Source organism: Heterocephalus glaber, unplaced genomic scaffold (genome assembly GCF_053883595.1).
Source record: "Heterocephalus glaber isolate CG9 unplaced genomic scaffold, H.glaber_assembly_v1.0 deba00001608, whole genome shotgun sequence".
Taxonomy (NCBI): domain Eukaryota; kingdom Metazoa; phylum Chordata; class Mammalia; order Rodentia; family Bathyergidae; genus Heterocephalus; species Heterocephalus glaber.
Window position 1 is genome coordinate 29,737,201 of NW_028258379.1, and position 15,401 is coordinate 29,752,601.

At 41.7% G+C, this 15,401-nt stretch overlaps 1 protein-coding gene across 6 annotated transcripts in view; it reads right to left on the reverse strand.

The window, feature by feature from the left end:
* Ttc7b (tetratricopeptide repeat domain 7B) overlaps positions 1 to 15,401 on the reverse strand; it is a 236,444-nt gene that overhangs the window by 121,599 nt on the left and 99,444 nt on the right. For all 6 annotated transcript variants that reach the window (XM_004837069.3, XM_013065309.3, NM_001303304.1 and 3 more), the window contains 3 exon segments: positions 12,255 to 12,333; positions 7,019 to 7,191; positions 324 to 387 (listed from right to left, as the gene is read on the reverse strand). In XM_004837069.3, coding sequence (XP_004837126.1) covers positions 324 to 387; positions 7,019 to 7,191; positions 12,255 to 12,333 — 316 coding nt within the window.

The following is a 15,401-nucleotide window of genomic DNA, read 5'->3' on the forward strand; positions in this document are numbered from 1 at the left end:
TGGTCCTCGTAGCTATACAGGCTGCTTACATAAATAGTCCTAGTGTTACCAATACTTAGCGGGTGAATGAATGAACTAAGGTACCTATTAACTGCTAAGAAAGAGAACCCCTAAGCCCCAGCATGACCAAGGGACGTTGCCTGCTAGTCTGAGAATTAAGAAACATCCCTCTTTTAAAATTTCTACTGCCTCCATCCCACTCCAGGTACTTTTCCTAGAAAGCATTTTCTGAGGAAAAAAATCACCACATTGAGGGACTGAACACAGCTAAAAGGGGACTCTAGGGCCAGGGGACAGAACAATGAAAAACATTTTCCACTTACCATTGATTCACTAATCAGCAGTAACAACAGGGCCTCTTCAGTATTTTCTTGAGGACAAAAAATGCTGCATAAAGAAAACCAAATTTGATATATGGCAGTTTCAAAAAAACACAAAATACACAACTACAAGTAGAACAGAAGGTTAAAAGTGGTTTACGGAGCCCAAGAAAAAATACTGTATAATTTCAACACTTGAATTAATTTGCTTATTTTCTCTGCTAATCTGTGGAATTAATACATTTTAGCTATGTATTCTAGTGGTAGGCAGAGGGTGAAATCATGCTGTAAAAAATCAAGTTAAAGCCTAAATAACACATGTACTTATTACTGAGGCAGAAATTTAGATTGCTACAAACTGACATTATGTAAATAATATCAGCTTTTGCTTAAATCCATTATGGAAGCATAAACTACAGACATTTCATTAAAAAGTGCCCTTCTTATGTGTCACCTGCTAACTGACATATCTTATATTGTCATGAGATGAAATAAGAGATTGGAAGCAATTTTAGAGTGTTAGTAATTTCTCTAATAATGAAGAATTTGGTGAGCTATGTTAAACACATTTTTTATTATGGGGTGGCATGCAATAGCTGTCTTGTTAATCTATTATATGGAATTTGGCTGAACTCTAAAATCTTGGATTAAAAGAAAAAGCTTTTAAACTCAATGTGGCTGAGGATTAGAAAACAACAAAAACCCAAACATAACCCCAATCTGCACCCTCTGTATCCTACTTTTTGTGCTGTGAGCACTTTTAAAGACTTGTGGCTTTTCTTTCCTTCCTGTTCTAAAGCTCTAGAATCTTTTGAGTAGAATTGTGAATGTTATCACCAATTGAGCCAAACTCAACTTTTCTTCAGTGCATAGAAAGAGTTTGCAATAAATAAAAATAATCTTGACTCAGTAACTCCTGGATATTTTGAAAACCACCAATGTAGACTAAATTTATATCTTCCTACAGATAACATTACAATCATTTAGGAGATTTCTTCCCCCCTAAAAAGGTGAGACACCCATGTTTTCCATATAATTATAAATACTTATTTTTGAAATGCTGGTGAGTTTTTGTACTGTATCACAAGGGTCTTAAGAACGAGACAAAGAAAGCACAGTGCCTGGACCTCTTATGACAACTCTGACATATCAGGCAGGGATGTTTCTGTTGCTCTTCCAGGGCCATGATCTTATAGCAAGGCTGGCCCACCCCTCATACAGGATTCTGGGGCTTGAGGATACTTCCTTTGGGAGTCAGCTTGCAGTGATCTGTGTTTTTCAGAAGATATAACATTTCTTTCCCCCTTGAATTCAGAAATAGAACTAGAGGCTTTGAACTAAGAGTGCCCCCCTGCATGTGTGTACATGTGTGTGCACACCCAGCAATTACTTCCTGAAATCCTCCCTGTGCCTGCATGCAATGGGGACCTTGTAAATAAATAAAACAATAACCTTAACTATTTTTCATGGATAGCCAGTTCTGCATCGTTCAGACTAATTGCAGAGAGAGCCTGTGCTAATTGTGACTTAACACTAGCCAATTCAGTTCATGGATAATCTCCAAATTCCATTTGAGCCATCCAGCCTAGTTAAACACTGGTTGTGTTATTTTTACCAGAGTCGCTAACAAGTAGCGCATTAAGTGATTCTAATTCCACTTCCTGGGCCCTCCCTATTGTAACAGGCAGGTGGTTACTCAGGAGCGCTACAGAGCTCCCAGGGCTGGCAAGGAGGGAGAAGAAGGGAGAAAGGAAGGTTTTAAGAGACATGACTGAAAACCTATACACTGGACTGTGCTTTCATTACTTATGAACTCTCGAGCTCCATTTCTGGCCATTTGTTCCCTCTTCCTTGCTCAGACAAGTAAGGAGCCCAGGGTGAATGGTCAAAATTGTTGAGGCCTTCCTTTTGTGACATTCGCCTTTTTGGAGCCCAAGAGCCTCAGGGGAAGACCCTGGAGTACCCAGCCTCAGATTTGGAGTGGGAAAACCAGGGCTCTGGTCCTTGAGGACGTGCTGTGATGGGCAAGGTGTAGATCAAGGGCACACAAGGAACAGGGACCAGTAGGTAAGGGCCAGCTTCCAAAAGCCAGCAGCCTAGAGGCAGGGATAGAAGTGCCAGGGCTGCTGCCAGACTAACAGTGAGAGGGCTGTGGGCCGGCCACTCTGCTAAATCACATGGTGACCTTTAGGCAAACTGCCCATTTTCTAGCTTTGGATGAATTGGCCAACTCATGATGCGATTCTATAGAAAACACAGGGAACAAGGGCGAGGATCCTCATGTGCAAACAGGAAGCATGTCTTGCCAGGGCTTCCAGATAATAGTTCTTTCTTGAAATTTTCTCCAAATATGTAAAAAATGTTGTTGTTGGTCATAGAAAAAAAAATCATACCAAAGAAATTAACCCAACCATATCCAATTGCATTTCATCTCTTCCGTCATCTGGAGCCACTGCATGATGAATGAGGAGGCAGATGTCTAAACAGCGCTGCCCAGAAGTCAGGGCGACTCCATTTAGGTACAGGGAAGGCCTTGAGCTCTGCCAGCCCACAAAGAAGTGGATTTTAGATGACTCCCAGGCCCACTGACAGAGCTTTACAATGCTCTTGTGCCTGGCTGGGCCACCGCTATATAAAGTCCTGGATGTGTGGCCAATGAACTACACCAGCCAGATGGGAGCCCAGGAGTCAAGGCCAAAAGACAAAGCCCCACCACCCCAGTCACTGTGCTAAATACACTGAGGCAGAGGCCACGGTCAGTGCCACAACCGGGCAGAAAGGAAAAGGATTTAACCTACACACTAAGAGTGCCTCTTGATTAGTAGGGATCACCTGGTCCAACACGATTGTCCAGGCTTCCCATGACCCTTCCTTCCCTCTTTGGTCAACCCACACTAGTCAATAATCCCCCTGTGACACAAGACGATCAGCCAGGTGCCCAGGGCTCCACTCTGAGGAGGCATTGGCTGAGTCCCACACAGCCCATCACCCCAGGCAGGGACTTTGTGTTCCTGCGACTCAGAGGTGGGCCGGGCTCACCCGGGGTGAAGAGAAACTAGTGGTGTGGCTGGTCAGTCACACGCTTTGGTTCTGCCACTTCCCATCATCCTACACTGCACCGCCCTCATCCTCCCACTTGAACCAGCTCCGGCCTTGCCAGAAACTTCTGCATGGGAGACCAGAGCTGCAGATCTGCACGAAGCCCTGATGGGGTCACCACCGCGCAGGCCTGCCAGGCATTTGCTGGCATCCCACAGATCTTTTCATCATCTGCTTCCTGGCACAACACTGGCTTTAAATCTGCTTTGCTTGTGCTAATCATCGACTCTAATATGCATTTAATTATATAAGTCACCACATGTGTTTTTATAAGGAGGCATCAATGAAGGGAAAAATACAGCTGACTGACATACACATGTACACACATAAGATACATATGAAGGGCACTCAGAGCAGCACTGTCCCTGTAGCTCCAGACAGAAAAGGAAACAGCTAGGGGCCAAGGATGTAGCTCAGTGGTGCTGGTGCCTGCTGCCTCGCAAGCTCAAGGCCCCGAGTTCGATCCCCAGTACCAAAAAAAAAAAGGAAACAGCTCAAATGGCCATCATGAGAGGGCAGAATAGATCAATGCACTGCAGAATTTATCCATGGAATACTACGTAGCACTGAAAACAAATCACTACTACATGCAAAAATATGGGTGAATTTTCCAAGTATACTGTTAGAAAAAAGTTAAACATAAATGCTCATTATACGATTCCATTTATATAAGTTTCTTTGTTTCCACAGTGTTGAAAATGATGCAACAATGACTTACTAATTTTTTTGTTTTGAGACGGTTTCACTATGCTGCCTAGCCTGGTCTTGAGGGGCTCCAGAGCTCCTCCTGCCTCAGACTTCTAAGTGCTAGTACTATAGGTATGTGCCAAAGCACCCAACTTATGTAAATTTCAAAAATGAACCAGACTAGTTATTGTGCTACAAGTGAGGACAGTTGCCCGAGGACAAAGGTAGTAACTGAAAAAGTACAGAGAGGCTCTAGGGTTCTGGCAATCTCTACTTCTTGATTAGGATACTTATGACATAGATGTGTTCACTTGGCTAAAACTCATCAAGTTTTATACTTCTCATTTGTTTCTTCTTCCCTACTTGTTACATATCAATACAACACCTACGAATAAAGTTAACCAAAGCAGAAAATTCTCCAAAGAAAGACCCGGAAGAAAGGAAAAAAAGGGGGCCTGTGACAGGTGATCTCTCCCCTTTCTACTCAGCATCTACCCATTTTATTTCCCTTCAAAATTCAAGAGGAGCCGATAATGTGCACCTGCTTCAATTCTGCGTTGCCTTCAGGCACCAGGAGGGAGCTGGCTGGCAGAGCTCGCTTTGCAGACCCATCAGGACCAACGTTTGCTGGAATGGGAGGTCCTGGGTCTCAACTGTGCTTTGTACTTACACTGCGCATAAGCGACTACGTGGAAGGGGAGAACCTGGGACTACTGGCCGAGACCAGGGTTGAGCCTTATCCACAGGTTCCCTCTTCCACCTCCCAGTCAGCATCACTGACGATGTCCTCATGCCTCACCACTGGCCGATCAGACCACCCTGTCTTGGTAATGAGTGTACCCCAAGCAAGGAACACCCCAACAGGTTTTCTCTTTTCACTAATAGTTCAAGTAAGAAACAGGGCTATGAACACACAAAACTGGAAAGCTAAAAACTGAGGAAGGCATAGGATTAGCATGGAAATTAGAGAATAGCATCTCAATGGAGAAAATGAGCAAAACCAAAAGTTGGTTTGTTAAAAAGATCAAGAAACTGACAAATCTTTACTTAGGCTGACCATAGAAAAGAGAGAGAAAATACAAATTACTACAGTGAGAAATAGAGGACATAACCAATCTTGCAGAAATCAAAAAAATTATAATACAATAAACAACTGTATGTCATCAAATTGGTAACTCAGACGAAACAGACCAATTTCTAGGAAGACACAAACTACTAAAACTGATTCAAGAAGAAAAAGAGAATATCAATAGACCTATGTCGAGAGATTGAATTAGTTTTGAAGAAAATTCCCACCAAGCAAAGCCCAGAGCCAGATAATTTCACTGGTAAGTTCTATCAGACATTTAAAGGAGAACTAATACCAATTCTCCATAAATGCTTTTTAAAAATAGAAGAGGAGGAACTACTCCAACTTTTTTATAAGGCCTGGTGCCAAAATCAAAGATACCACAAGAAAACTACAGAAGAGTATCTTTTATGGATGTAGGTATAAAAATCTTCAACAGAATACTAACAAAACCCAGCCATAGAGAAAATGGAGTATGTACCATCTCAAATCTGCTTCTAAATAGTTCATTCTGAGGGATCAGCATTTTTGCAGTGAGAGTTTGGGAGCTGCCTGAACAGATGATTTATGAAACCAGATACAGGCTGAGGAGGACACACAGTCCGTGGAATAAGTAAACTCATGGTTTGACAAGGCAAATGGAAAGGGGAGGATTAAAACTAAATTAAACCTAAGGAAAAAACCAGGAATATGCTCCCGTATCTGAATCCCCCTAAGAAATGCAAACTGAACAAGAAGGTGATAAGGGAGAGGGATGCTAGTGCTCAACTTCAGAGGAGTAAGCAGCAGCAGCCTGGAGAAGAGCCACCCAGTCGTTTTCCTATGTCACTCGTGGAGTATCTAGCCAATCCATCTCTCAGCACTTTCTCCGAGTTTCAGAAGCAGCTGTCTGCAGTCTCTCTGCCATTTGTCCACTTCGATGACACTAAAGAGGTTCTCCACATTCGTTCATGTGTGGCCCCCTTTCCTTCAAGTACAGATTTGGAAAGGTTATTGAGCTTTGTCCTTATTGGACCAGGCAAGGAGGGAATTCAAGGCTTTGATTGGGAACAAGGGACCCATCATTCCTCTCTTCTGGCCATTCCTGTTGTGTCATCGTCTCCCCCACCTCGCTTCTCCTGCCCTGACCCGGGGACGCTGAGGCCTGAGAAGGTAGTGGCTTCCTGATCTGTTTCCCCCCAAGTTGCTCAAATCTCAGATTTAAAACTTAAGAGATGAAAAAGTTCTAAAGAGACTGCACCTTCTAATCAGTGGCAAACTATTTAACTGTCCTTATATCTAGATCAGCTTAGAAGATGACTTAAATAAAAACAAAGGAATTGCTGAAGAAAAGAATAAATGCTTGCTCAGACTAGAAGGAGCTGTGTTGCCAATCACTGTAAAGTGCTGCATTCTGATGATAAGTGGAATGAGAATCCCTAGACCAAGGACGTGAACCTTTAAAAAATGAGTACCCCAACTGCAATCCAAAACCCACTTGTTTATCCCAAAGTGCCAACACTACAATTAAACCTGAATATCTGATGCTCAGCTGCCAGGGGCGACTTGGCTCTCATGCTGATGGGGAGGGCTCTGCGTGCCCTGCCACCACTGTCCTAGACCAACAGTGAAGGTTGAGGACGGCAGCAGAACACTGAGAAGAGAGCAGGTTTCTCCTTAAAATGCCCCTGGCTGGAGTGCACATATTTGCTGAAGTTAGGAAGAGGGATGAGGTATCTATTAAACTGGTAAACAAGACTTGTTCATCTGACTTCTTCTGCCTGTGTACTTCTACTTGTCCTTGAATATGCCCACATTCCCTTCCCGCCCCTGGGCTCCCGACTGAGGACATCAACTTCCGTACTTCTCTCCTGAGTAGACGCGGGCTTTGCGAGTGAGGGTGTAGGTTTTGGTGTTTGCTCCTTTCCGGAGAGGATCATCCAGAGGGGACTGGCATGGAGGATCCTCCAGGGGGTTCCAGTAGCTCTGCTCACACATACCCCGCAACAAGATCTCCGCCAACTGCCTGGCGATTGTCTGGGAACATAGAGGAGGAAAGGCAGAGCCATGAGTCTATTTTACAGTACTTACTCATTCACTACATATTTATCAGCTATCACTTTGGGCCAGGCACTATTTCAAGATTCATAATGTAATTTTTTTACTTCTAGGATGAAAATTATACTAGTTTATGACAAAAAAGAAAAGAAAATATGATACACTAAGGCCTTTGAACATTTTTTAAAGGCTCGTGTGCTTGTAGTACCATGCCTCTGTCACACCCTGGACACCAAAACATGTTTTACACCAGAAACAAATGAACTTCTAGCTAAGCCCTTTTCCAAGAGCTCTTACAAATAGCAGGTGAACTTCAGATATTTTCATCACCTCCCAACAGATGCATGCTAAAGCTGAAGTCTGGCAAAAAGCCAGACTCAACTTAGATGATGACTTTCCTAAAAACATCTCTTCATTGACCATATGATGTGGGTGCAGAATTTCAGAATGTCCTCCTCCTCACAAGTTCCAAGAGCCAGCTGTACCTGGCCCACCCTTGGGACCCAGCACTTGAGTGCCCTGTTCCAGTGTGGCCTGGGCCTCCTGGCCCAGAGGCTCCCACTAGCCCTGTATGAGAGAGAAGGCAAAGTGGGGGGCTGTGACTTCTGGTGGGTGTTCTCTCCTCCTCACCATGGAAACCTGGGAACACCTGGATATCGTCCTCTGAAGTTAGTGCAGGTTAATGTTTTCCCAAAACCTCTGTAACTCCACTGCCTAGGACAGTACTAAAAATGATATATGGGGAGGGCTGTGTGTGGCATGTACTAAAAAGTATTTTATTGATTGATGTACATCAGTTCATTTAGCTCATAATTGTCCAGTACAAAGAAATGAGGGAAAATGCCCTTGAAAACACAAGCATATCCTAGGGTAGTCTAGGCCCCCCAGTCAGCCAAGGATGGCACAGCCAGAGATGGAAACAGCTGGGCTTTCATATCATAGGCAAAGAATGCTGAGCTTCCCTCAGAATGAGTCTTTTTAAATAAATATGTTCCAGAAGAGAACGTTGCTAGGCTTTCATCCATGTGAAATGTCTTAACACTCCCTAAGGAAACTTAAATACGACCAAATCACTAGCTTGGTGGTTTCTGATAACCACTGGGTAAAGGCAAATTTTCTTGATTATTCCCAAGTAAGGCCCACTGCCTTTAAATGTCTATAAAAATGTGAAATTAAATGCACTCTGATCATCCCCAACTGAGCCATCTGTAAAGATCTTATAAGAACACAATTTTCAGGACCTAAACAGTTTCTGAGCTGCTTTCTTAAACCTTCCATTATAGTTTCATTTTTATCTCACTGCAGTCATATAAGCTAATGACTTCTGCTGGAAACTTCAACTGACAGAAACACCCTCCACTCACTATAGCTGAGAAACAAATGTTAAAGGAAAATAAAAAGAGTAAGGAACTTCATTTTCTGGCTATGTCTGCTATGTTGAGATTCTAAAGGTATAGAAATTTCTTTTTCTTCTTTTCTGTGTGTCCACTATGAAATATTATAGAGCGTGCACGCCAATGGCATTCAGTACATTCACAGTATTGTGCAACCCTCACCACTATCTCATTCCAGAATATTTTCATCACCCCAAAAGGAAACACTATACCCTTTAAACAATCACTTCTCACTTTTCCTTCCTCCCAGATCCCAGAACGACTAATATGCTTTCTGTCTGCTATGTATTTGTCATTTTTGAACATTATACAGAAATGGAATTATGTAACATGGGTCTTTTTATGGCTGGCTTCCTTCAGAGAGCATAGTGTTTTCAAGATTCATTCATGTTGTGTATGTTTCAGCACTTTGTTCATTTTTGTGGCTGAATGGCATTCCACTGTATAGACATACCACATTTTGTTTACCCATTCTTCTCCACCTTGTAGGCATTTGGGGTGTTTCTACCCTTATTGGTGGAAGGAGTGCTAATACAAACATTCATGTGCAGTTTGTGTTTGAACACCTGTTTTCAATTCTTTGGGGTATAAACCTAGGAGTATAATTGAGTACGTGTACTTTTAAATCCTTCTTGTCTATTGTCTCACAGCAGATCAAGTTTACAGTTTTTCCATCTCATAAGAATATCATAAATTTGTAATTATTAGCTAATTTTAAAAAAATCACAAAGTTATTAATTAAGGCTAATGGAAACTGTCTTATGAAGGGCATTAGCTGGGGAAGCTTTCTGGCGTCCATGTGAACCGAGACCCCAGTAAATAAGGCCCAGGAAGTGCTTCTCCATTAGGCTGGGCCAGGAATCACTTGGGAAACTTTAGAAACGCAGAATCTCAGGCCCTTCCTAGACCCACTCTACTGGAATTTCCAAGGTCAGAGGTGGGGATATGTATCTGTTCAAAGTCCCTTAGACAGGGCTGAAGACATAGCTCAGAGACAGAACTCTAGCCTACATGTACCAGGCCCTGGGGTCATTTCCAGCACACAAAATAAGCAAACAACACCCCGAATTTCCTCAGATAAGTCTGATGCACATCTCTGATTAAGTGGTCAAGGAATTAGAAACTTAGGCCACTTGAAGATAATCAGCAGGGACCAAGAGACACACTTGCGCCACGGTGTGACAGAGTGGAAACATCTCTCCTCCTGTTAACACTGGCCAGCTGCCAGCAGAAGGGCCTGGGGGCAGCTTCCTTAGCAGCTCTTCCTTGCCCTCTCAGAAGAACAATGGAAGAGACCCCGTCCGTTCCTCAGAATCCTACCTCACAGGATTTTTAAAAGAAGTTAAAATATATTGATTTGGTAATCATAAACCTTAGACAACAGTGGAAGATAGACTGTAATTTAGAAAAGTAATATTGAAATAAGCAGCAGATTCATTCCCATTTTGTACTGGGGAAAACCTGTTTCCACAATATAGAATATTATACTATATATTATATAGTATAAAATATTATAAACATATATAACATGAGAATCAATATATGATCTAATGTATAAGATGTAATACTGTATATTGTTAGGATATAATATATATGTTATTATAATATATATATCTATATTTGAGTGTCAGTAATATGAACAAATGTTCCATTCGAGTAATTTTGAAAGACTGGATTTTTCAATGTGCTTTTAAAGTAATTATGAAAACACTTGCCAATTTAATCAGTTACCTTCATTGTGTTTTGAAATCTTTGAGAAGCTATTCATACTAATCAATTCAGAAGCTTTATAGAATGCTGAGGTAAGTCAAGATGAGAAAAGATAATCTGGAAACAACTTTTTAATCCATATTCTTGCTGGTTCTTCTGCCCAAAAGAACCCTAAAAATCAAAATGCCTTCTTAGAACTTCAGGTGCTTGCAAATGGTATTAGCACATAAATACTGAAGACCAGGCGGGCTCTTGGTGAGGGGTGTGTGTGCATGTACAGGCGCTCACCTTATCTCAACACCATGATTCTAGGAAAGCCTAGCTTAGCCATCTGGCCTCACAAGTCATGCATCTACATCCTAAAACTTGTAGACTCATTCCCGGTGACATGAATCTCTTAGCCTTGCTCAACTGAATACTCCCCCCACATTTAAAGGATTTATAATAAAGGAAGAAGAACAGCGTGGAGGACAAAAAAAAGAAACTGCAGTCTTACATATGGTCACTACATCAATTGTGATATGTGGCATTTGCTTAGCTTCTAATAAGCACCAGGCCTCCTCACCCAACACCTCATGCCTATGGCTCTTTGGGGCAAGCTAGAGAGGTTGAATTCACCAATCTCCCCAGGGAAGAAAGTGAAAAGGTTAAAAAGAAACAAAAAGAATTTAAGTTAACAGGCTAGCCAAGCTCTTCATCAACCAGATAATTTAACCTTTATTTCTCTTCTGAGTAGTCAAGCAACCAGGACCCTTCAGGGTCTTATCTGCACTGTTCTGTCTGGGTTTTGGTATGAATCATAAGCACACAACTAACTCCTTCCACACTGGCATCCGGGAGTGCTGACATTCTACTTGCTTGGCAGAATGCAGCTCTTATATTCAAGGGAGAGCACTGCCAACAAGCACACAAAAAGATGCTCAGCTTCACCAGCCATCAGGGAAACAGAAATCAAAACCACAATGAGATAGCACTACCCACCCACAATGGCTACAACTAAAAAGATAATAACAAGTGTTGGTTAAGATGTGCAGGAATGTGGAATGGTGCAGCTGCTTTGGAAAACAGTCTGGCAGTTCCTAAAAATGCTAAACATAGAGTTTATAGATGATACAATAATTCCACTCCCCAGTATATACCCAAGAAAAAGGAACACATATGTCCACTCAAAAACTTGTACATAAATGTCCACAGCAGTATTACTCATAATAGCCCAAAAGGGAAATAACCCAAATGTCTATCAACTGATAAATGGGTGAATAAAATATGGTATATCGGTACAATAGAAAATTATTGGCAATTAAAAAAAAGAAAGGTTAATAAATGCTGCAACATGAAGGAACCTTGGCTGTATTATGCTAACTAAAGGAAGTCAGTCACAAAAGACCACATATTGTGTAATTCTATTTATATGACATGTTCAAATTACACAAAAACGGAAAATAAATTAGTGGTGGTCAGAGGCTGGTGTAAGGGGAAAATGAGAACTGACTACTAATGTATTAGAGTTTCTTTTGGGAATGATTATAATGATCTGAAACCAAATATTAGTGAGAGCTGAACAACTGCAAATACGTTAAACACTTACCAGTCCAATCATTTAAATACAGGATGACCAAAACTTGTATATTTTTAAAGTTTTTATAAGATAATATAACAGGAAATATAAAAACTACAATTTTATCAAATTCAATCAATACATGAATGGACTGGTTGAAATGACACCTGCCCAAGTGACACTCAGGATAGTCAGTATATAAACAAACATGCTGCGCAACTGATGCTCAGGGTAAAATCATTGGTTAAAAACCATTGAAATCCATGCTTTAAATGAGTGAATTGCTATTTATATACATATATTACACATTTAAATATACAGATGTATATATATGACAAGGGCCCTGGTGGCCACAACAAGTCACTAAGTGTGACACTTACCATTCGCAAGTTTTGTGTTGTTCTCGTTTCCACCGCTCTGAGAATCTCTCTGAATCTTCCAACTCCTCTTGTCAAGTTCCTGTGTGCACATAGAATTTGACAGGGTTTCCATCTGGCATGTATTAATATTAAATATTTTATACACATATTTCAATGCATTTTTCTGCATGAAAGCTGTTGGCTAGAACCTAAGCAAACAATTATGCTGCACATGTCTACCCATCTTTGGTGAGCTCTGAAAAATCTGACCTAATACTGATGGTCTTTTGTGCTTTCTAGCCCCAATCAAATTTCCTCAAGAAAATAAAAACCTGAAAATCAGTTCTGAAGCCAAAAAAAAAAAAATAAATGAAGCAAATTCTCCTACAAGGGTCTACTGTATCTTCAAACTTATAGTGGTTCTAATAGAGTGGCACTAAAATCTGTATTTTCACTTAAAAAGTAGGTGGCAACATTGGGCAAAGGGTGGGAGAATATCAGATGAGCTGGGGATTTAGCTCAGTGATTCCGCCACCTGCCTCGCAACCCCAAGGTCCTGAGTTCAAGTCCAGTACCAAAAAAAGAATATCAGAAAGGCACTGTATGCAAGGTGGGAAAAGGCTTCTTGTTGAAAATTATAGGCAGGATAAAGATAAATGGTATGAAAATACAGCAGTCCACCAAGCAACCACTCTTCATCTTTCAGATCATAAATCACTCCCAGGAAATTCATCAAACAAAGCCTCTTCCCAACCCCGGACTGGCAAAAAGAAGCAAAGGGTTAAAGTTCTCTTTCATTTTCTTAGCAGTGCCAGGGATCTAACCCCGGGGCCTTGTACATGCAAGGCAAGTACTCTCCCACTAAGCAGTAAACTCAGCCCCAAAGGTCCCTTCTGAGGGTAGGATGGTGACAACTGGCACCTGGGGCTTCCTGAGTGTGATCAGAATATACCTGGTCACACTGTCCCACACACTCACACATTTCATACTTTAGTGACCTCCTAGTCAATGTATCCAGACCCGACTTGTGCTCTCTGAGCACTGGGCCCAGCCTGGTCAGCTGGGAACTCTTCCTAGCCAGTCCCTTTGCGTTGTGCACTGCTACCGCCTATGACATAACTCGATGATATTTATAGCCTGCTCATTAGAACACATCTCAGCTTTGCAAAAAGCCACAGAACGGGTCAGCCAGTGCAGGCCTGTCAGTCAGCCTCTGCGGGCCGTGGCAGATGCTCTAGGTATTTGTTTCTGTTCTTGGATGACATTTTAAATCACACAAAGGCAGTAAATCAAAATTCGGGTTCTGTAAGTCACAAGCACTCAGGAGGGCTATTAATCTGTATCTTATCCCTACATGATGTCCCAGGGTGCTCATTCACAAGATCAGTCCAGGACTTTAAGATAATGGTTTATTAGCATAGGTACACAAATACTCCCATATTCCTCTCACCCACACATATCAGATGGTACCAGATCAGAAGCTTGATGGTGGCATAAAAAGAGAAGCCTGTGCTCAGGACTCGAAGCAACACTAATGAAATCTAAGGGATGTAAATAAAAATTTGGTACCAGGCCCTGGGATCTACTAAAAGCCAATCTACTCTGCTTTCTTCTTCATTTGTTTTTATGGGATCCGTGTTCACCGGCAACAAAGTACATTTGCTTTGGGCTGCAGCTCTGTTCTCTTAAGTGACATAAGGGGAAGGAAATAGCTATAACTAAGAAAGAGATGAGTATGGTTGTGATAGTCTAATTTTGTCTCAGAATCACTGATTAAGCCCCCAATATGTACAAAAGACATGGCACTTTGAATGGTGTGAAATCAAGCTGTGTCTGGGTCAGTATCACTGAAGACCCTGAAAAGAGGCTACTTCACCGGGATGGAAATTAAGCCTTGAATAAGCAGTATCAAAGCTAAAAATTATATGTAACTCAGTACAGGATACAAACAGGAATTGGCCATTCAGAACGTCTCCCATGCCCTCCCTGCATGGGAGCAATAGAATGAGCTATTTATACATTATAGAAGCAAAGAATTTTCTACCTATAAATGATCCAACACAGTCGAGCTCACACAGAAGGAAAAGGGCCTGCTCACGTCCAAAACCTGGCGAGAGAGCAAGCTGGGAGCATTCCATCATATTCTATTACCTCCTTGGGTAAGAGAAATATAAGCTCTGACTCAGAAACGTAACTCTAGAGGAAAGAACAAATATGAATCCAAGAGCTCAGGTGTGTATTTTGTGCTATTAACATGCATATTACATGAGAGGGAGAAATATAACATAAATCCTGTATGTTCCAGTGATGATAGTTAATGAGATGTTCCTAGGTACTGGTTCAAAATTGGAAAGAAAATCTGTTGACCCAGGTGAAGAAGTCTGGTGCCTGAGGGTAATGCCCTCCGCTGCCTAAAGAGATAAATGATGGATAGAAATTCAACTCCCCTTCAAGGCTCTAGATGGTTTCTCCCATGCAGGACTGAGGCCCTCTGGTGGAGAAACGGCAGAAGTCTCTGTAACCGAAGGATGCTGCACACAGCCAAAATCAGCAACCAGGTGCATGTTCCCCAGAAAGCCTCTGCAGCAAATGCAAGGTTTTCTCAAACTCTTTCTAGCTTATTCCTGGAGAGAGTTTAGGATTCAGAATCAAATTCTTCCTCAAGCAGGGAAGAATCCTGCTTCTAAACAAAGAGTCCACAGTAGGCACAGAATGGAGAAGGTCCATGGCTGTGCCTATTCAAATGAGTGTAAACCCCTAAAACAGCCCTGAGGATGGCTCCAGCCCCACCACAGATCGAGCTGATGTAGGAGAAGGGGCAGGAGGTGACAGACGGCACATTTTAAGTATCAGAAAAGGCCACACGTGCCCCAGTGCCAAGCAAACCCTATATACCACTCAAGACATTTACAATTACATAATGTGAACCAATCCCTTCTACTGTTGCCACTGAGAGCAGGAAAAAATAATATTTTTGAAGCAACATGGATAACCATGATAGGAACAACAAGAACAACAAAAAAGAAGAAAACGTATCTCGTAAGAATTATGTTCCACATTATATCCACCCATTTTGAACAAAATAAAACCCACGTGATTTCCTTCATAGCTCTAAACCGTTAGTTTGTTCTTAAAATACTGAGATCCATTACATATCTAGAATAAACT